Source organism: Calonectris borealis, chromosome Z (assembly GCF_964195595.1).
Source record: "Calonectris borealis chromosome Z, bCalBor7.hap1.2, whole genome shotgun sequence".
In the NCBI taxonomy this organism is placed as follows: Eukaryota; Metazoa; Chordata; class Aves; order Procellariiformes; family Procellariidae; genus Calonectris; species Calonectris borealis.
In genome coordinates, this window is record NC_134352.1 from 73,093,174 (window position 1) to 73,111,551 (window position 18,378).

General features: G+C 34.8%; 1 protein-coding gene across 1 annotated transcript in view; it reads left to right on the forward strand.

The window, feature by feature from the left end:
- The window catches only part of CPLANE1 (ciliogenesis and planar polarity effector complex subunit 1), a 65,752-nt gene that overhangs the window by 30,075 nt on the left and 17,299 nt on the right, over nucleotides 1-18,378 (forward strand). Inside the window, exons 23-38 of the mRNA XM_075137787.1 lie at nucleotides 1,617-1,778; nucleotides 1,940-2,048; nucleotides 2,413-2,719; nucleotides 3,224-4,145; nucleotides 5,403-5,566; nucleotides 6,571-6,707; nucleotides 7,275-7,357; nucleotides 8,535-8,617; nucleotides 10,142-10,210; nucleotides 11,767-11,959; nucleotides 12,572-12,829; nucleotides 13,022-13,768; nucleotides 14,639-14,805; nucleotides 15,889-16,018; nucleotides 17,006-17,060; nucleotides 18,202-18,306. Of these exons, the coding sequence (XP_074993888.1) occupies nucleotides 1,617-1,778; nucleotides 1,940-2,048; nucleotides 2,413-2,719; nucleotides 3,224-4,145; nucleotides 5,403-5,566; nucleotides 6,571-6,707; nucleotides 7,275-7,357; nucleotides 8,535-8,617; nucleotides 10,142-10,210; nucleotides 11,767-11,959; nucleotides 12,572-12,829; nucleotides 13,022-13,768; nucleotides 14,639-14,805; nucleotides 15,889-16,018; nucleotides 17,006-17,060; nucleotides 18,202-18,306 (3,691 nt within the window). The remainder of the gene's footprint in view (nucleotides 1-1,616; nucleotides 1,779-1,939; nucleotides 2,049-2,412; nucleotides 2,720-3,223; nucleotides 4,146-5,402; nucleotides 5,567-6,570; nucleotides 6,708-7,274; nucleotides 7,358-8,534; nucleotides 8,618-10,141; nucleotides 10,211-11,766; nucleotides 11,960-12,571; nucleotides 12,830-13,021; nucleotides 13,769-14,638; nucleotides 14,806-15,888; nucleotides 16,019-17,005; nucleotides 17,061-18,201; nucleotides 18,307-18,378) is intronic.

The following is an 18,378-nucleotide window of genomic DNA, read 5'->3' on the forward strand; positions in this document are numbered from 1 at the left end:
TCTGTTTGAAATAGTAGAATATTCTGATTTTTCTGTGTTTTGTGCGACAGGGACACACGTGAGAGAGGAACCACTGACTGTTTCAAAATAAACTGATCCACCTTAAAAGCCTCTTGGCTGACTTAAATATCTTGCTCCCAAGAAAGAATTTATGAACATCTTAAGTCACAGTAAAATTATTTACTTCATCTGCGAATTCAATATATTTAATCAGTTACGGTTAGTTTAACCAAATCCTTAAGTTTTACTCTAAATGATAGAATTGTAGAATAGTTTGGGTTGGAAGGGACCTTTAAAGGTCATCTGGTCCAAGCCCCCTGCAATGACCAGGGACATCTTCAACTAGATCAGGTTGCTCAGAGCCCGGTCCTACCTGGCCTTGAATGTTTCCAGGGATGGGGCATCTACCACCTCCCTGGGCAACCTGTGCCAGTGTTTCACCACCCTCATCGTAAAAAATTTCTTCCTTATATCTAGTCTGAATCTACTCTCTTTCAGTTTAAAATCAGTACCCCTTGTCCTGTCACAACAGGCCCTGCTAAAACGTTTGTCCCTGCCTTTCTTATAGGCTCCCTTTAAGTATTGAAAGGCTGCAATAAGGTCTCCTCGGAGCTTTCTCTTCTCCAGGCTGAACAATCCCAACTCCCTCAGCCTTTCTTCATAGGAGAGGTGTTCCATCCCCCTGATCATTTTTGTGGCCCTCCTCTGGACCTGCTCCAACAGGTCCGTGTCTTTACTGTGCTGAGGGTTCCAGAGCTGGATGCAGCACTGCAGATGGGGTCTCAGCAGGGCAGAGTAAAGGGGCAGAATCACCTCCCTCGACCTGCTGGCCACGCTGCTTTTGATGCAGCCCAGGATACAGTTGGCCTTCTGGGCTCCGAGCGCACATTGCCGGCTCATGTCCAGCTTTTCATCCACCAGTAACCCCAAGTCCTTCTTCGGAGGTCTGCTCTCAATCCCTTCATCCCCCAGCCTGTATCGATACTGGGGGTTGCCCCGACGCAGGTGCAGGACCCTGCACTTGGCGTTGTTGAACCTCATGAGGTTCAGAGGGGCCCATTTCTCGAGCTTGTCCAGGTCCCTCTGGATGGCATCTCATCCCTCAGGCGTCTTGACCACACCCCTCAGCTTGGTGTCATGTGCAAACTTGCTGAGGGTGCACTCGATCCCACTGTCCGTGTCATTAATGACGATATTAAACAGTACTGGTCCCAGTATGGACCCCTGCGGGACACCACTCATCACCGATCTCCATCTGGACATTGAGCCGTTGACCATTACCCTCTGGATGCAATCATCCAGCCAATTACTCATCCACTGGACAGTCTACCCATCAATCCATAAATGACTCTTCACCAGAGTCTTAATGGAATTATTTCCTAAGCTGGTTTAAAAAAGCTCTTTTTTTTTTTTCTTTCTTGTTTTGATATAAGCTGTGGTCCATTACAACCTTGATCTGTCTCCTAGCATCGTATACTTCTCTGCTTGGCTGTTAAGTTAGCTGGACTTATTTTCTTTTGGCTAGGGATCATTACAATTTGCAATGCATGAATAATTTAGTTGAAATATATTGTTCATATCAATTAATGTTTCTATAGCAAGGTGGTTATTTTTAGGATATGAAGAAGAACGAGTATGATGCCTCCACAGTTGAACATTGTCTGAACGCAGTGCAGTGGGCTTGTCGAATGCTTCCTTTCTGCAGGTTCATGAATGTTGAAGAATTAGTTCAAGATGTAATTTTAAGTCTGCTTGGAGAATTGCCACCAGTGAAAAAGGTAAAAGACATTAAAGATAGAACAAAAGCAATAGAGATTATCACAAATGTTTCTTTTCCATATAAATGCTACTAGTTAGACTTTCTGGTGGTGTAAGTTCTGTTGAAAATGGTGTCTTTCTTGTGTGTTAGCTACTTGAAAAGATACTTTATTTTGTGCAGGTGGCAGAGATTTTTGTAAAAGCATTTCCTAATCCTGAAGATATAAGGGTTCCACTAAGAGATAAATATCATGGTCTTCAGCAGCGACTCAGACACAGTATTGTTAAAGGTAGTGTGCATCCTTCTTCAGGAAATATTAAACAAACTTTCTTTTTACCCTACTTATTAATTAACTTGTGACAATATTTGCATTAATACTCCATGTAAAACAATTATTATAGTTTTCAGTTAGGCAACTTTGAGAGGGTTTTGTGGCAAATTCTGTATTTTCTTTCTGATATGTCTATACCAATAACAGAATATAATGACTTCTGAGTTGATGGTGTTTCTTCACTTTATCACAGTTTCTGTTTGTATTTCTAAATTGCTATAATTTATGATGATTCAAAGTTCATTCATATCTCAATTCAAAAGAATAAGTGGAAACTGAGAAGTTTGCATTTAAAATCTCTTGGTTTTCTTTCTTTGGATAGGTCCTGAAAATGAAGAAATTATGTCAATTGTTATACAAGCTACTGAAAAAGTGAGAATGAAGGCCTTGAGACGTGTAATAAGGAACATAGGCCCCATAGAAACCAATATTTGGGAGCCAGCAGAAGAAGGAGCAGCAGATGATGAGGAACGCTGTTACGACACATTCTCATTAGGCACTAGTTTAAGCAGAAGCACACTTAGTGATCTTGGGAATCCTCAGGTATATAGTGATGCTGACACAGCAGATACACTTTCTGATGCTTTGTTTACTGAAGGAACGAGTACTCAAACACCTGCACTCCAAAGGTATGGAAAAAATTGCAGCAGAAAGCTTTCTATTTAGAAAAAAAAAAGAAAAAAAAAGGTTGTCTCTTACTGTTCAAGTAATCTTTTCACCAAACAGAATAATTGTCACTTTGCGTAATTTATCAAATGAAGAATTACAAATTTACCAAATCTTAGAACTGCCAATATTGTATCACTTACTATGTGACTAATATCTTCTGGAAGTGTAAATTATTATCAGCTATGACCAAGTTCATATATGATACTGCTGAGTTGCTGTCTATGTAAAAACTATGGATTTTTGATTAACTTGCCACCTTAACATTGTATTAATGTAAATTTGGTTTTGTTAGTTTCCTGTTTTTAACAATAAAGGAAGAAGAAGAACTAATGTTGCATTTACTTATTTTTTCATGTAATTCTTCTTAAAATGGATTTTACATTCTTCTTCCTTAATTCTTCTTAATTCTTCTTAAAATGGATTTAACAGTACTTATGTTTGTTTGTTTGTGTGTTGTCTTACAGGGATAATGAACATCAGAGACAAGGAGAAATATGTAGCAAAAATGCCACATGCAAGATAAAAGCTCTTAACTGGAAAACAAAACATAAAGACAAAGTATATGGAAAAGATACACATAATCAATGTAATTTGCCTGTAGTTGGTGCATGGGAATTTGAACGTGATGATGATGAATATGTTATTTTTTTAGAACTCTTTTTGAGTTATGTTCTTGAGAGAGACCTGATAAAGTACAGTGACCTTGGAATTCCATTTCTTACTAGCTTTTCTGGACTTCTTCGAGAACATGAATTAAACTCTCTCTTTTTTGATGTTCATACAACACTAAAACGTCGACAAGGCAAAACGAGAAGCCGAAGTGTATTTAGAGCAGGGTCTTGCTATAGTGTCACCCTGGCATCTTGTGATCCTGAAACAGTATCTGTCTGTAATGAAAACCAAAATACTTTGGAAAATCCAACCATCGTACAAACAACAGAACCTGCGCTGCGTAACCTAATGAAAGGACTTAATGAAGGATTATTTGGTTTAAAACACAAATCAATTTATAGAGCTCAGAGTGACAATCAAGGAGTCACTTTTGCACCAGCAAGCCAGACCTTTCCTAACCATACTTTCTCTAGCCTGCAAACCCAAGCAACTTCTAAATACATTTACAGAACTGTTGATATAGTTGATATTGTACCAGGAGAAGAACTAGCTGTAGAATTGATGGGTAAATTGAGCAATATTGCAAAATTGCTTGAGTGGATGATCAGATGGTCTGATAAAAGACTGCTCTGTGGTTCCAACGAACAAGATTCCTTAGAAGACGTTCTCCCAATGATACATGTGAAAACATCAGCAGCTGCTGTCCTTACTTCTTTATGGCTGTTAAAACAGCTATACAGAGATGGATCTCAAGCAAAATGCATAAAATTTAAGGTAAGAAAAAGGATGGGATAAGTGTCAGTGAAATGTGTGAGTTAGTTATGCCAGTAAAGAAAATCACACATATCTTTTACCTCATAGTTCTGTTCTCAGTAAAACCTGGAATATTGATTAATAGCCTGTCTTTTAACGGTTGCTAGGAAAAGAGAAACATTCTAGGAATACTGGAATTCTGTCTGTAGGAAGACTTTGGTCGGAGATTAAAGTTCTCTTTGTAAGTCCTGTTTAAAATCCAACTCATTTATCTAGATACCACTTTATTTGAGCAAATTCTGACAAGTTAGGCCATCATGTCTAGTTTTAGACATCATGTTTGAACAAACGTAGTGTTGGAGATAAAATATGGAATAACAAGACAAAGAATAAAGAAATGGTTTATCAGGGGAGACTTGAATTTAGATTCATTTGTTTTTGAGGACAGTGCAGATACAGTCTGACTGAAGTATTTAAACTAGTTAAAGATCGGTGAAAAGGTGAATTTTGAATTTTTATTTAGCACTGTTACACAGAGCTGGAGAATGTGTGTTAATATAAGAGAATTGCCAGAACCTGTATTGCTTTATTTTATATTTAGGGACAGCTGGATCATTTATCCTCTTTAATTAAATCTACATGAAAGCCTTTGCGGGAGAGGGGGTCGTGGGGGGTTTTTGAGAAGGCATTTCTCCCAGATGAAAAGAGATTTTCTTTTGGTTTTGGTTTGTGTTTTCTGACAAGTGCCACCTGTATTTTACTTGTAACTTACTATCAAAATTTTGTGCATGCATCTAACTGCATGATTATGTGTGGCTTTTTGCCTCTCATACTGCCTTCAGTGATAACAATTCAGGGTAGTTTAATACCAGTTTTGTATTACAGGTGATGAAGGCCAAGTCTTATTGTATATGTTTGTATAGAGTATATTTAATTGTCAAATAGCGTCTTTGACAACTGATATTCAGTTGACGCTGACAAATCTCTATTATGTTTCCTTTGGGTAATTCAGAGGACCATTGCTTCACTTAATGCAAAAAGGGGCAAAACTCAGGTTCCACAGGTAACTATAAATCCAGAATTTCTCAGATCTATAATAGAGAAAAGGATATGAAGTTAAGCATAATCATACTATGTGGTATCGTTGGGGTTATAAACATACTATATGAAATCGTTGGGTTTTTTTTAAAGTATCAGGTATCTTTTTTTTAACTAGTGAATTATTATTATTATTATTATTATTATTATTATTATTATTATTATTATTATTATTATTAGAGTCTGGATAATCAATATCTGAAAGAATTTGCATCTCTATCGGAAGCCCAGTCTAGGACAGAGAAAGAAAGTAGTATGGATGAAGTCTCTTCCATGGTGGCCAGTCCTCCACTTGATGTCCAGAGTGTCCAAGCCTGTGATGATCTTTGTGAAACCGGTTTTGGGTAATTTTTTTTTTTTTTAACCTAAGAACTCTAGTTGGTCATAATTCCTCAGCTAAGCAGCACGTCAGTATGAAGAGTTCTACTGTTACTACATGTTATATACATGTTTAATTTTGAGTGCAAAGTCAAACTCATGAATATTGTTTACAGCTGCATGAAGCAGATTAAATATTCTCCATCAGCAGATGTACTTCTAGGTAGAAAACAATGTAGCTGTTGCATATGAAGTGAATTGTACATGATTGTTTATAAATTTAGTGATGTGGAAACGGAATCTAGATTTCTGATATAGTTGATATCATGGTTTTCTCAAAGAATTCAGATAAATTCTGCTCCCTTTAGTGCAGTTTTCCTTATGTTGGGATGACAGTTCACAACATTAGTTTCTTTTTCCCTGGATCTGTAATCTAGCTGTGTTTGTATGTGTGCATGTCAGAAAAATAGATGGAAAAGGCAGTAAATATTTTATTTGTTAATATCTTACACAGTTCTGGAGATGGAGATTCCTTAACCTGAAGTCCTTTGTAACATTTTTCTTCATCCGCTGCTGCACTAAAGAAAAAAGATTTTTGGTATTAGTATTCTGAGACATTATTGTATGTCTTCTCTGGCAAGAATTGTTTTTGGTTTTTTTTTTAAATAAAGGAAGTTTCTGTGACGGAGATAAATGTAATCTTAACCAGATGATTTTGAAGTGATGATGCAGTTTATGTCTTCGATTTTTGGTAGATCATATATGTTGGTTACATTTTTCTGGAAACAGCCCATCTGAAAGACTGTACCATTAATGTCACTAAAAAATGTCACTATACCAAAAAATAATATTAATCTTGGCTTAAGTGAAATTCAGAGAGAAAATTTACATGAACATTGATTATATCACAGCAGTGTTTATTTTACAATTATGCACTAACCTGCCATCTGAGAGGAACAGTGTACTTAAACCAAATCAGATACTTACATTATTTCTATTGTTAATTACCTTTTGTAATTCCAATTACCAGAATATCTACAAAGTCAAAATATTTTGATGAGAAGGAAATTAATCATGGGAATTATTCTGTACCTCATATGACTGAAGATCTTAATGAGGTGGGACCATTTGTTCAGGAGGAGTTAGATGTAACATCAGAAAATGGAGGTTAGTTTTTATGATATATTCTTTTACTATGGTCTGACATATAAAACAGTAGGAGTTTTGCCTGAACAGGATTATATGCCCCTCCGTTTAATTAAAAAAATGGAAATAAGCTTACATTGTTCTATTGCAATTATTATTGTGTCCATTTTATAACTAAATTTTATGCAATTGCTTTCTCAAGACTTTCTGATCAGTTTTTCACTTATGTAACTTCTTTTTGCTATAGATATAGGACAATGTATATTAACATATTTAATTCTATCATTTACTTTCATTCCAAAAATATTCATGTGACTGTATAAAATATGATTTGAAAATTGTAAGAGCTGAGTATGCATGGATTAAGTATATGAAAATAACATGAAAAATAAGTTGTTGGATTTTTTTCCTTCTGGTGCATGCATCATCACTAGTAATAGCACAGATTTTTAATTTCCTGAGAGATTCTCAACCCTTTTCTCCCTGCTAGGGAAAAAGTGGACGAATGTGACCAGTTGACAGAAATCACATAACAGTGCTGTACATCATGTAGTTTTCTGATTCAGAGTAATTTTGTTTATTTTGTAGAGTTCTTTGAAGAGGCATATGAAACTCCAAAGAGCTCCAATAGCTCTGTCAAAATCAAACCTGTAGAACATCAGAGAGGAAAGGCAAGTTACCATGTTGCATAGAAGCATCAAATTGTTATGACTACTCTTTTCAAAATATGCTGAATTCCTCAATATACTTCAGAAATTGAGGGCTTAAAGCGTTTAGGATTGGTGATTTTTTTCCCCTGCTTAAATCAATAGTAAAAGTCACAAGTAGTAAACAGCAGTAAAGTGAGATCTGCTGTGAGCACTGTTGAAAACTGATTCACTGTTTGTAAAACTGTGTGTATGCCTATATATATAATATATATAATTGTATATAAATTACATTAATCTATATAATGTATAGCTATATATAAATATATAAGTTTATGTATGCACATGTGCATATAAAAACATGTAAATTAAAAAAAAAAAAAAACAACAGATGGTCTTGTGCTTCATAGGCCAGATTCTCACGTGTATTTTGTTATACTAGAAAACTGTATTAACAACTTTTTTTTTCTTTAAAAATGTGTGCTGTCTCTGAAGTTGTCACAGGGTGGTTAAGTAAAGATTCTACCTCTTGTTTGCATGCTTGTTTTTAAATTAAATATATAAAGATGTTTATTTTGCTCCTATCTGAAAACTCAGTGTGGATCTGCAAATAAGCCTTGTTTTTTCATGCATCATCTTTGGTTATAAGTCTCCTTTCTTTGAAGTTGGCTAAGGGCTATTATGCTGAAATGTGAACTGCAGTACCACCGGTTTACTTGCGTCTAGTACTCTAGATTCAGTGCTGTTAATGGGATTAGAAACAGTAAATGTGTTGTGGTCTTCAACTCTGTAGTGCATTTTACTATAGTGAATCGGTGGCATGTGTAAAATCCTGCATTTGTTTCAGTTTCTTAGTTTGTAAATAGTTTGTATATAATAGGGTTGTTTCCACATTTTCATCCTTACCTTGGAGGTACGAGATTAGCAGCGTATATTTCCAGGGTACTATATGGGTATGACTTTGTAAATAAAAACTCATAATAATGACTTAAAAAGAAAGATGCTCAGATGAGTCTATTATCTCCTTATTTCTGATCTGTAGCTGTCCTCTGATGTATTTTGGTTATTTTTCAATCAGATTATTTCAAGTGGCTGATTAATCAAAAGTATGTTTGCCTCAGGCTAATAAAATAAAACTTTATTGAAGTAGAAGGGGGTTATAAAAATTTACAATTTTCAGCTGCATCTTTTTATATTCCAGCACGTCTCCATTTCAGATGTAGATAGTCCCCAGGAAGATCAAAAGGTGGAAAAAACAAAGGAAGGAAAGGGTGAACAGAATGCGTGAGAGACTTTTTTTTGTTGTTTTAATTTCTCTTCTAACTTTGTTTAAAAATATAAAGTAGTTTTGTTAATTTTGGTATCCAGTGAAGTCTCAATGGGTTCTTGCCGTTGTTTATAGCAACAAACTCATAATTTGAAACAAAATTTCAGTCATCTCCTATTTCACATGTACAGACATTTCACATATACAAAGTGATGGGTGGATGAGTGGTTATTTTAGTGATAATCAAATAAAAAGAGGCATCGTTTCCAGGAAGATGTATTTTTATATCTGGGTAAAGGATAGAGAATAACTGAAAAAGCTTTCAGATACACAGTTACTTCGCCAGACTTAAAATAGGAGCAGCCTCTTCAGGCTAAATACAAGTGGAGAGCTGTTATTCTAGGAAACTAACAGTTAATTTGTTACACAATATAGAAGAGGGGTTGGTGTCTAGAAAGCAGAAGGTGAGATAAACATGGATATGGGCGATAAGTTTGTTAGCTCCTGAAAGAGGGAGGGAGGTATTTTACACAACTTAAGAAATTTACTTCATTATGATATTTTTAAAATTTTATGGTTTAAAATATCTCTACATTTATAATATAATGTATATAAAATTATAGAAACAGACCATAAACTTGATTGTCACATCATCTGTTTGAATAGATTACTGCTCAGTTTCATTTCTCTGAAGTTTTTGAAAGGAAGATCTCTATGTTCTGTAAACACAGGGTTCGTTATGTTTACTGTGAGGAATCTTGGTCTTTTGAGATTTTTCCATTTGTTTTAATGATAGAAAAATATCAACCTGTTTTTATATTTCAGTTAGCTTTCTTCTTGAATCCACCAATTTTTTTTGTAGTAATGAAACCTTTTCCTCTGCTGAATGTGGAGGAACAGCGCCCGAATGTCTTAATATTTAGAAAGTCTTATTATTTGTGATGGCATATAAATAAATATTCCTGTGTATATATAATGTCTGTGGAAAACTTTTTTAAGGCTTAATTTTAGAAAGACTTAGAATCCTCTACTATTTTAAACTGTTTTATTTTGGTTTTTTTTTTTGAAAGAATCAAAAATAACTGCACATAAGATGCCCCTCAAGGATTTCTTATGATGCTGACTTTTCTTTTTTAGGAATGCAGATTGTAATGATATTAACAGTATTGCTTAAATTGAATTTTCTCTTCTTTTGTCAACTCAGATCAACCTCTTTTTTGCTTGCTGTTTGTGTTGAATAGCCAGAACCTTTTCAGTGCTTTTGTTTGAGTCAGTTTCTGATTGCTAGGGAGACAAAGCATGAATGTCAATATTTGCCAGCTCAAGTTGCAGTGTAATGCAGTAATTGAAGCAATGCAGATCAGTATAGCTCTGCTCAGGTGGCTTTCAGGTATTTTATCTCATACTAATGAAAATACTTTTTTAGGAGGTTGTACACACACACACACACACATATATAGAGGTATATAAATGTATATAAAATGAAAATAAACAGCATAACAAATTATTGTAGTATTTACTAATTTTTTCTTTCTTTATAGCATGACTGAGGTTGTTACTAGCACCATTTCTCACTCATTCTCTTCAGAACAAGATGCAGAAGTTCCCAGGTAAGATAAACCTATAATGTTTTATATATTAAAAAATGGACTACCCCTATTAAATTTTCAGTCTGAAATAACATTATGTGTAGATTTGATTACAAAATATTTGCAAACTGTACCTGCAAACTGTAGTACTAAGTAGCCTTCCCTGAAACTTTTTTGTACTGTAATCCTTGAGGATCATGTACTCTTGCCTATTGTCCAGAATATCACATGAATCAAACAAGTTACTTCAGAGTTACTAGATTTCAAGAGAAGTGATACTTTTGTTTTCTGGTTCTTGACAGAATCATTATAATTATATAAAATTACTATAGAAGATACATTGTTACATAAAGCACCTAAACAATAACGTTATAAACTTATATTCATATTTTTATAAAATTATTAAAATGTATATGTCCTACAGCAATTGCTATATGCCCATGAACATATACATAATATTTCTATAAAGAGGGAGAAGGTTGGAATTGGGAAAAGGGGTCAGGAGTTGATCTCTGGCTTTCACTTTTAGAACAGTCGTCTATGAGTTTTCTCAGTTTTGAGGATGACCTGAAGTACGCATCCCTTTAGATTCCATTTTTCTGTGTCTTTCATCTCATTTCATTCTTGGGTTTTTCATGCCAGCTTCTTTTAAAAACAAATTTCTCCAACTTGTAGGATTCCATGCCATGCTTAAACATTCTAATTGTCTTCAAAAGATTTCCTGTGCCCTTTCACATCTATTACATCTCCAAAACCTTTTCAGTATTACTCATTAGCCATTGCTTTATGCTTCATTTCTTTAAATGCTTAGAGACCATCCTGTTTGGTTGTCAGAAATCCTCCAAAGATTGCCTGTATTTGTAGTAATATCAGCATTTTTCTTAAATAGAGAAATGTCTCTTGGGTCAATTTCTGTTGATGTAGGTCAAGTCCTTCAGTTTTTTTATAACTGAATTTGAATTCTAACTCTCTCTTCTTCATATGAGGACTTCATCTACTTAATAGTCTTTACCTACTATAAGATCTAATTATCTCTGTGAGAAAATTCAATATATTGTATTAACTGGTACATGTTATTTTAATTTTAATTGTTTTCTGATCTGAAATTTTGTTGTTGATTTTTAATTCCAAATAGATAAAGACACATTTAATTATTTAAATGAAAGTGAATCTGCCATCTCTCTTATTTCAGCTAATAATGTCCTCCTCCATTTTCCACCAGCTGTTTGGTTTTATGACTAACCAGGCCCTCTTTCTGTCAAATCATTTTTTCTGCCAGTATCTGTAGTGAAGATAACATTTCAGATACCCTTGTGACTAAAAAATCATATAGATCTTACGTCTTTACTACTGTTTTTCATTCAGTATATTAGGAAGCATTAAGGAAAAGTTGTTATACATGCTCTCCAATGAAGATTGTGCAGTGTTAATTATTAAATTGTTCCTACAAATCAGTTATGCTTTAGAAAAATGAAGGTATCTTTAAGATTTTCTGGACTGATTTAAGACAACCTAGCGTAGGTGTTCTGAACTACAAATGTTTTTAATAGTTTTGTTGTTGTCCTTCTCTTCGCAAGTAATGTAGAGATTTCTCTAAGTGATGGTCAGCCTTCTCACGCTGCTGTGTCAACTATGTCAAGTGTTGCCTCAAACACTTCCATTTGTGCAAAGAAGCAAGAAGTCAAGAAAGAAGTCCCTACAGAAGAGAAATTAAACACATCAGAAACTGTCAGGCAGATGCTCCAAGATGAAATGTTTAAGTTAGTTCAGGTGAGAGCATCTCATCATTGAGAATAGTGTTCACAGTATAAACTGTATTATTTAAAACAGTGGGGATAATTGCTGTTTTAAAGGTATTCTGTGAGTGGTTGTTTTTGAAAGAGATTTCCAGTTCCACGTAAACTACTGTGAAAACTTATTTTAGGCTTAACTCTTGCTTTTGACTCAAGAAAATTAGTAATATAATAATAAAAGTTTGAGTATGTTTTAGTTCACATAATGCAGTGTGGTCTAATAGTATAGATTAGGAAAAATTCTGAAGCTTGTAATAACTTTGCAGCTATACTAGGATTTCATTTTTGTTAGTACATTGAGACAGTTCTACGTGACCTTACATTTACTCAAACTTCACAAAAAAAGGGAAGGAATTTGTCTTGCTTTAGCATAACCTGTCTGTGGCAGGTGTTTAATGTGTCTTCAAAGAAAGTGCAGTACAATAAACAATCATACAAATGAATCATTATTGAAACTTTGGGATGTTGTTTATTTTGTCACCTATATTAACAGGATAACGAACAGTTATAACATAGCCTCGATATAGAATTTTTGCTAAGATTCCCGTTAAAGTTATTTACAGTGTTAACTTTGTGTGTGTGTATCCAGCTACAGCAAATCAACTTCATGAGTTTAATGCAAATAGCGCAGTCATCCTTTGCCAACCTGCCAAATGTGCAACAAATTTTGCAACCGTATCAATCCGCTCACCTGGAAGGAAGCCAGCCCGCACACACTGCAGAAGACAATGGGTCTCTGAAAACACAACTGCCCACTCAAGAAGATGAAGGAAAACCTGCTCAAAAGAGCTTTGATTTTCAACCAAGGAATAGTTTAACAGATGAAAGCAGCAATGGCCATATAAAAGTAGGTATATCAAAGAGTTGTTTATGAAGACAGTTCTGTACATCTGGTATGTTATCTGTCCTGTTAAATTAGGAAATAGTTTTGTAGTGATTGCTGTAGACAAAAAATTTATGCCATTTTTGTGCATATTTAGTGCATTGTTGCTATTTCAAGGTGCTTGTAAATGCTGTTTTGTTTGCTTTTCTGATTTAGAATCATCTGGATGTGAATGTTTCTTTAAGCTTATTAGAAAGCCATAGCAGAGAAACAGGATTTATGCCACCGTCTCAAGATTTGCATTCTTCAGCACGTGCTAAACCACTTCATCTCCTAGCTCCTTCCTCAGACATCCAGAAAATACCCAAGCTTATCCCTATTGAAAAAAACCTGAATTACTCAAATGGATTTCCTTTGCTTAAGCTTGAATCAGGTTATTTCAAACCGGCATTTTTACATCCAATAGAAATGTCATCAGCCTTTGCTAGACCACCCCCAGTACCACGAGTAGCTTGGAGTTCATCAGATTCTTTATGGAACCATCAGTCATCATACACACCAAGAAAGAGTGAGGTAACAGCAGATCTGAACATGGGTAGATATGACCCTGAGATCCCAAGGCAAATGCATGAGGAAGAAAAAACATGGGCAGAAACCGTGCATAAGGGACCTCCCAAACACCTGAATCTAGGTCAGTATGAAGGACAGCAAGAAGTTTCACCTCAGCAGCAGTTCTCTGCAAATGTGAATATGGACAAAGCACTGATCACTGAGAAGCTGGCTGGTATTCCACTGTTGCACTTGCAACTTGACCCAGTACCTAGACTTCCATCAGTTCTAAGACAGCCAATCACTACTACTTTAATACCTGTTAAACCTGTAACAAAGGAGACTGACTGCAGAGAAACACTACAGCACACAGGAATATCACTACTCCATGCTGATTTACCTCAAAAAAAGAAGGTACTGGATTTTATATATTTATTTTTATATATATTTTTCTAAGCTGTAGGGTTTTTTCAGTTTCATTCATCAAAAATAAGTTAATGTTTCCAGAGTATGGAATTCGGAAGTGTTCAGCACAGCTACAAGAAGGGATCTGGAAGTAAGGTACCTCCTTATTGGCATGTCAATATGAGGCAAGCTGCAAGCTTGGAAATGTTTTTAACAACCTTAGACTGATTCCACATTCCATAGTTCATCAACATTCAGCCCATTGATAATGAATGTGAGGAACTTACTATCTAAAATACTGGATAATATTTATGCGGTAAAAAATAGTTCGTTTTTTACAGAAATTTAAATAGAATTATTTACAGAAATACAAAGACTGCAGTAAGAAATCCTCTTTTGTAAGGGTAGAAATAGAATGCTAAAAGGCTTGATAAAAAAACGTTATCTTCCGGATATTGAGAACCTGAGGTTTTGAAAAATGTTGTTCTGGTAGATTCTCATGTGCTTGCCCATTCCAGTTGAAAAGAATTGAAACGTTTTTCTTTGAAAGCTGCTTCTTCAGTCCTTCTTTACATTGCACAGTTCCTACCTTCATCCTCAACTACATACATTAGAAATGCAAATATTAGTGAAATACATTCTGTGGAGAAAATTAATATCTTCTAGTTTACTTTCAGAAAATAGTTTACACATTAGCTGTGATCCTGGTCTGATGCTGTTACATTTTCATTTGCTCCACAAATCGACACAGGCGTTTTGTTGGTATAACTGAGATCCAAACTGGACCTGCTCTGTTCATCCAATGTGACTGGGGTTCGCCTCTCTGTTTCCTTTATCACTGTTTCATTTTTGCTTCTTTCTCTCTCTGAACACTTCCAGGCACCAAAACTCATTCCACTTCAAGATCTCATTGCATTTGAGCAACGCCACCAGCACCATACTGTGCCCAGTACTTCCTTTGGACAAGCCCAAACTGAACCTATCCAGTTACTAAAAACTGATGTTGAACCATTTGAACTAAGAGATGTGCAGAGTACTAGAAAAAGGCAAGCCAAACTTTTAAAGTGGGTCTTCATTTTGAAAGACTTACTCGTAACCTATACCTTCTAGCTTTGAAATCAGTGGGATTTTTTACAACAGCTTCAAATAAAGTGGGATTGGATGTAATTCTATTGGAGGAGAATAAAATAGCAAGTATTAGTAAAGACACAGCAGGAGAAGTATAGTGTTCGGGCATGAAGGGGTTGTTGCTGTTACAAGGCTGATAAGAAGATTCAGGGGAAATGTTTTTCATACTCGTATCTGTGGTTTGAAGTCTTGTCATCTGGCTGTTTGCTACATACGGTTGGACTCTATGATCTTAGAGGTCTTTTCCAACCCTGATGATTCTATGATTCTATACTGTTTATGCAATGCTTTGCTGCTCACACAGTGAATCTTAATAGGCTACTGTCTGCACTGCATATCATCACTGTTAGTAGTAATCTTCAAGAAGGAAAGGGTTATTCTCTTTCAAAATAATTCAAGATACAGGCTCTGTTTCTGAATCCAGACAGGAATTAGCAGAACTCTTAAGGTGAAAAACAGTTGATACATAAATAATTGCAGCTGGAGTTTAGAATACCTGTTTTGATAATTATCAGCTGAAATGCTTGAAGCTACAGTTGTTGTCTTATAAACTACTTATCAGATATTAAAGAAAATTTGCAACTTTTAAAATAATTAATTAGAAAGTTTCAATGATAACAGAGGTTTGTTTTTTGCTGGTGTATTTCTTAAAGATTCCTTACAGGCGTTTTGTATAATAATGATTATTTTATTATACACAGAATATAGATATGGAATGTTATGCAGTTTGTAATATTTGCTATAACTAGCTTTTTAGACAATTAACAGATTTTGGTGTGATTGTTAAGTATTTTTATGAGTTCCTACAACAATTTTATGTAGATTTCTGGTAAGCAGAAGTAGTGCTTTGAACTGATCTGTATGCAACAGTTGTGTTTGTCTTTTTCACCTTTATTTCAATGTAGATTTCTTAATAGTAATATTTCTTAGAAAACAATGATCGGTATCTTTATTACTTCAGTGTAGTTCTTATTTTTCATTTGTAATTAATATGTTGACAGACAAAAGAGGCGTGATAAGAAACAAATGAAAGAGAAGGAAGAAAAGAAGAATCCAAGTGTGTCCTTCTGCCCAGATGACTCCATCATCAGTATTACTGATACAGAGATGGTTATTGAACCAGGGAATGGGGTATAGAAAGATGTTTTTTTCTTTGTCTTTTTCCATTCAAGTATTAACAGGAAAAAAAGAAGCAGGAAACCATAAATCAAAACAATCATGTAAATCTCTTCCAGGTTCTAGCCTAGAAACAGTATACATCTTTCATTCATATACTTGCATTTCCTATAAATAAGATTTATTTTTATAAAGTGTTCCAAGGTTGCTTTTGTTTTTCCTGGGACATGAACTTGTCTATTTTGATAGGATATTTGTCTGTATGTACATTTAAAGTAAATATATACACAAATGCTAATTGCTTAAAAAAAAAAAAAATTATGTTTAGCCCAGCAGTAATGCTAGGACAAATGACTCAGGCATTACCCTTTTCACAAGAGGCTAGATCATGACAATGTAAGAGTGAGGATGGGGGGGGACGAGGTCTCAGTTCTGTCTCAGCCAGGAAACTGAGAAGATAAAGTCTTTGTCAATCTGGGTTTTGATCTATGCACTTCTACTGTTTGTTTGCCTAGGCCTTTTTGATACCTTTTAACATATTTGGGAGTTATCCTTGCAAGTACCAGATTTCAAGCTAGAACAGTACCAGATTTAAAGTTAGATCACTACCCAGAGCAGCAGGCTCTATTTCTGGTCCACACCGTACCTTCTTTGAGACTTCCCTATCCAGCAGAGCAGCTGGAGAGCCTCACCAGACCTGGGAGATGTTAATTATGGTACGGCAGAGATAGCATATACTCGAAGAAAAATGAGGAATTTGTGTTACTGCAGATCACCCCAAGGTACATACGGGAAAGAATGTTACATAGTCAGTAATTTCACTAACTTGGAATGGATGAGAAGAATTAAAAAAGGGGGGTAAGAAAAGTACGTTACAATGATTCCCCGCCCCCCAAAATCATTACTCGAAGGAGGTATATTGGAAAGTTAACAGCATCAAGAAAGCCTTTAATTGGCATTGGAACTATTTTTTTAAGATAATTCTTTTTCTCCTTACATTAGGATCAACAAGCAAAATCTACATCTTACCTTCAAGATGATTTTTTCATTTCAGTGGGCAAGTACAAGTCTTTTAAATGCTTTGAGTGCTTAAATAAAATAAACTGAGAACAGAAGTTTGTTAGATTTCAAAGGAAAACTCTATAGTCATCAAGATGTTAAAAACTCAAATTGTGTAGTCTGTGGGCAATACAGCATAATGGCTTGTGGGATCTTTCCCCGGAAAATTAGGAAAACCTTTCAGGATGTACAACAGATATTCAGTCTTTTTTTGGGGTAGTCAGTTTTTAGAGATTGGGGTGGAGAGGGATGCAGGCAAATTTAAGATCTCATATCAATTATCTGTAATCTCAGAATAATTCTCCTGAAAATTATAGAATTATTTTAAGTTTTCTTAAAAATAAATGATAATCTTGTATTTATGTTTATAAACAATGGACTTCATGAAATAATAACAGTATGTTGAGTGAATTTCAGTAACTATGGTTCACAATGACTTCTGGTCATGTGATTCATCAGAAGAATGCTGTAAACAATGCTTTCAGATTCTAAATCAGTTTATTTGTTTTTAAAAGATACTATTCCAATTTTATTTGCTTGCATATTCTAATTACATGATATTTAAGGCTCTTTTAAAAGAAACTGAAGGTTTACAATATTTCTAGCTTGCAAAATGAAGACCATGCCTATAGAAAGATTTGCTTCTTTCTAGTACATTAATTCAGCACAATATTTAGTCCCATCAGAGGACAAAATGCAATCCATTCTCTGAATTTTGGCCTTAGAGAAATCCTGGCTTGCAAAGCTCTGTAGAAACATCAATAAAGAAATAAAGGTATACATGTCATAAATATTTCCCCCCTTTTAAATTATGAAACAAATTGTTATTGTACAGCATACTGAAATATTTAATTTTATAATAACACTGAAATTTTAATTTTAAAATCCAAACTGAGCCTTGATTTTAATTCAATGTAACATTGTAAGTTTCAGTACAGTTGTATATTCACATAAGGCAGGTAGTACGAACTTTTCTTGAAATCATTCATGAAGTATGCTTAGAGAAGGTTAAAATTATCTGTCGGAAATGCAAAGAAAAATCTGTTGGAGCCCTTAGTTTTGAGTTAATATCATTGCTTTCATAGATTTCTAATTCTTGCATTATTTGTAGACACCTATTATGTATTATCACATTTTAGACACTATGGGGGAAGCAATTACTACTTCAGCTGATCTACATTACATGGCATCTACAGGAAAAAAACCAGCAGAAACTCAAGATGCAAGTACAAATACTCAGCCAGGTAAGTGGTACCTCTGTGACCTGCAGCAACCAACTATTTCTGCTATTGCTTCTTCTTAATTGTGGTATTTGG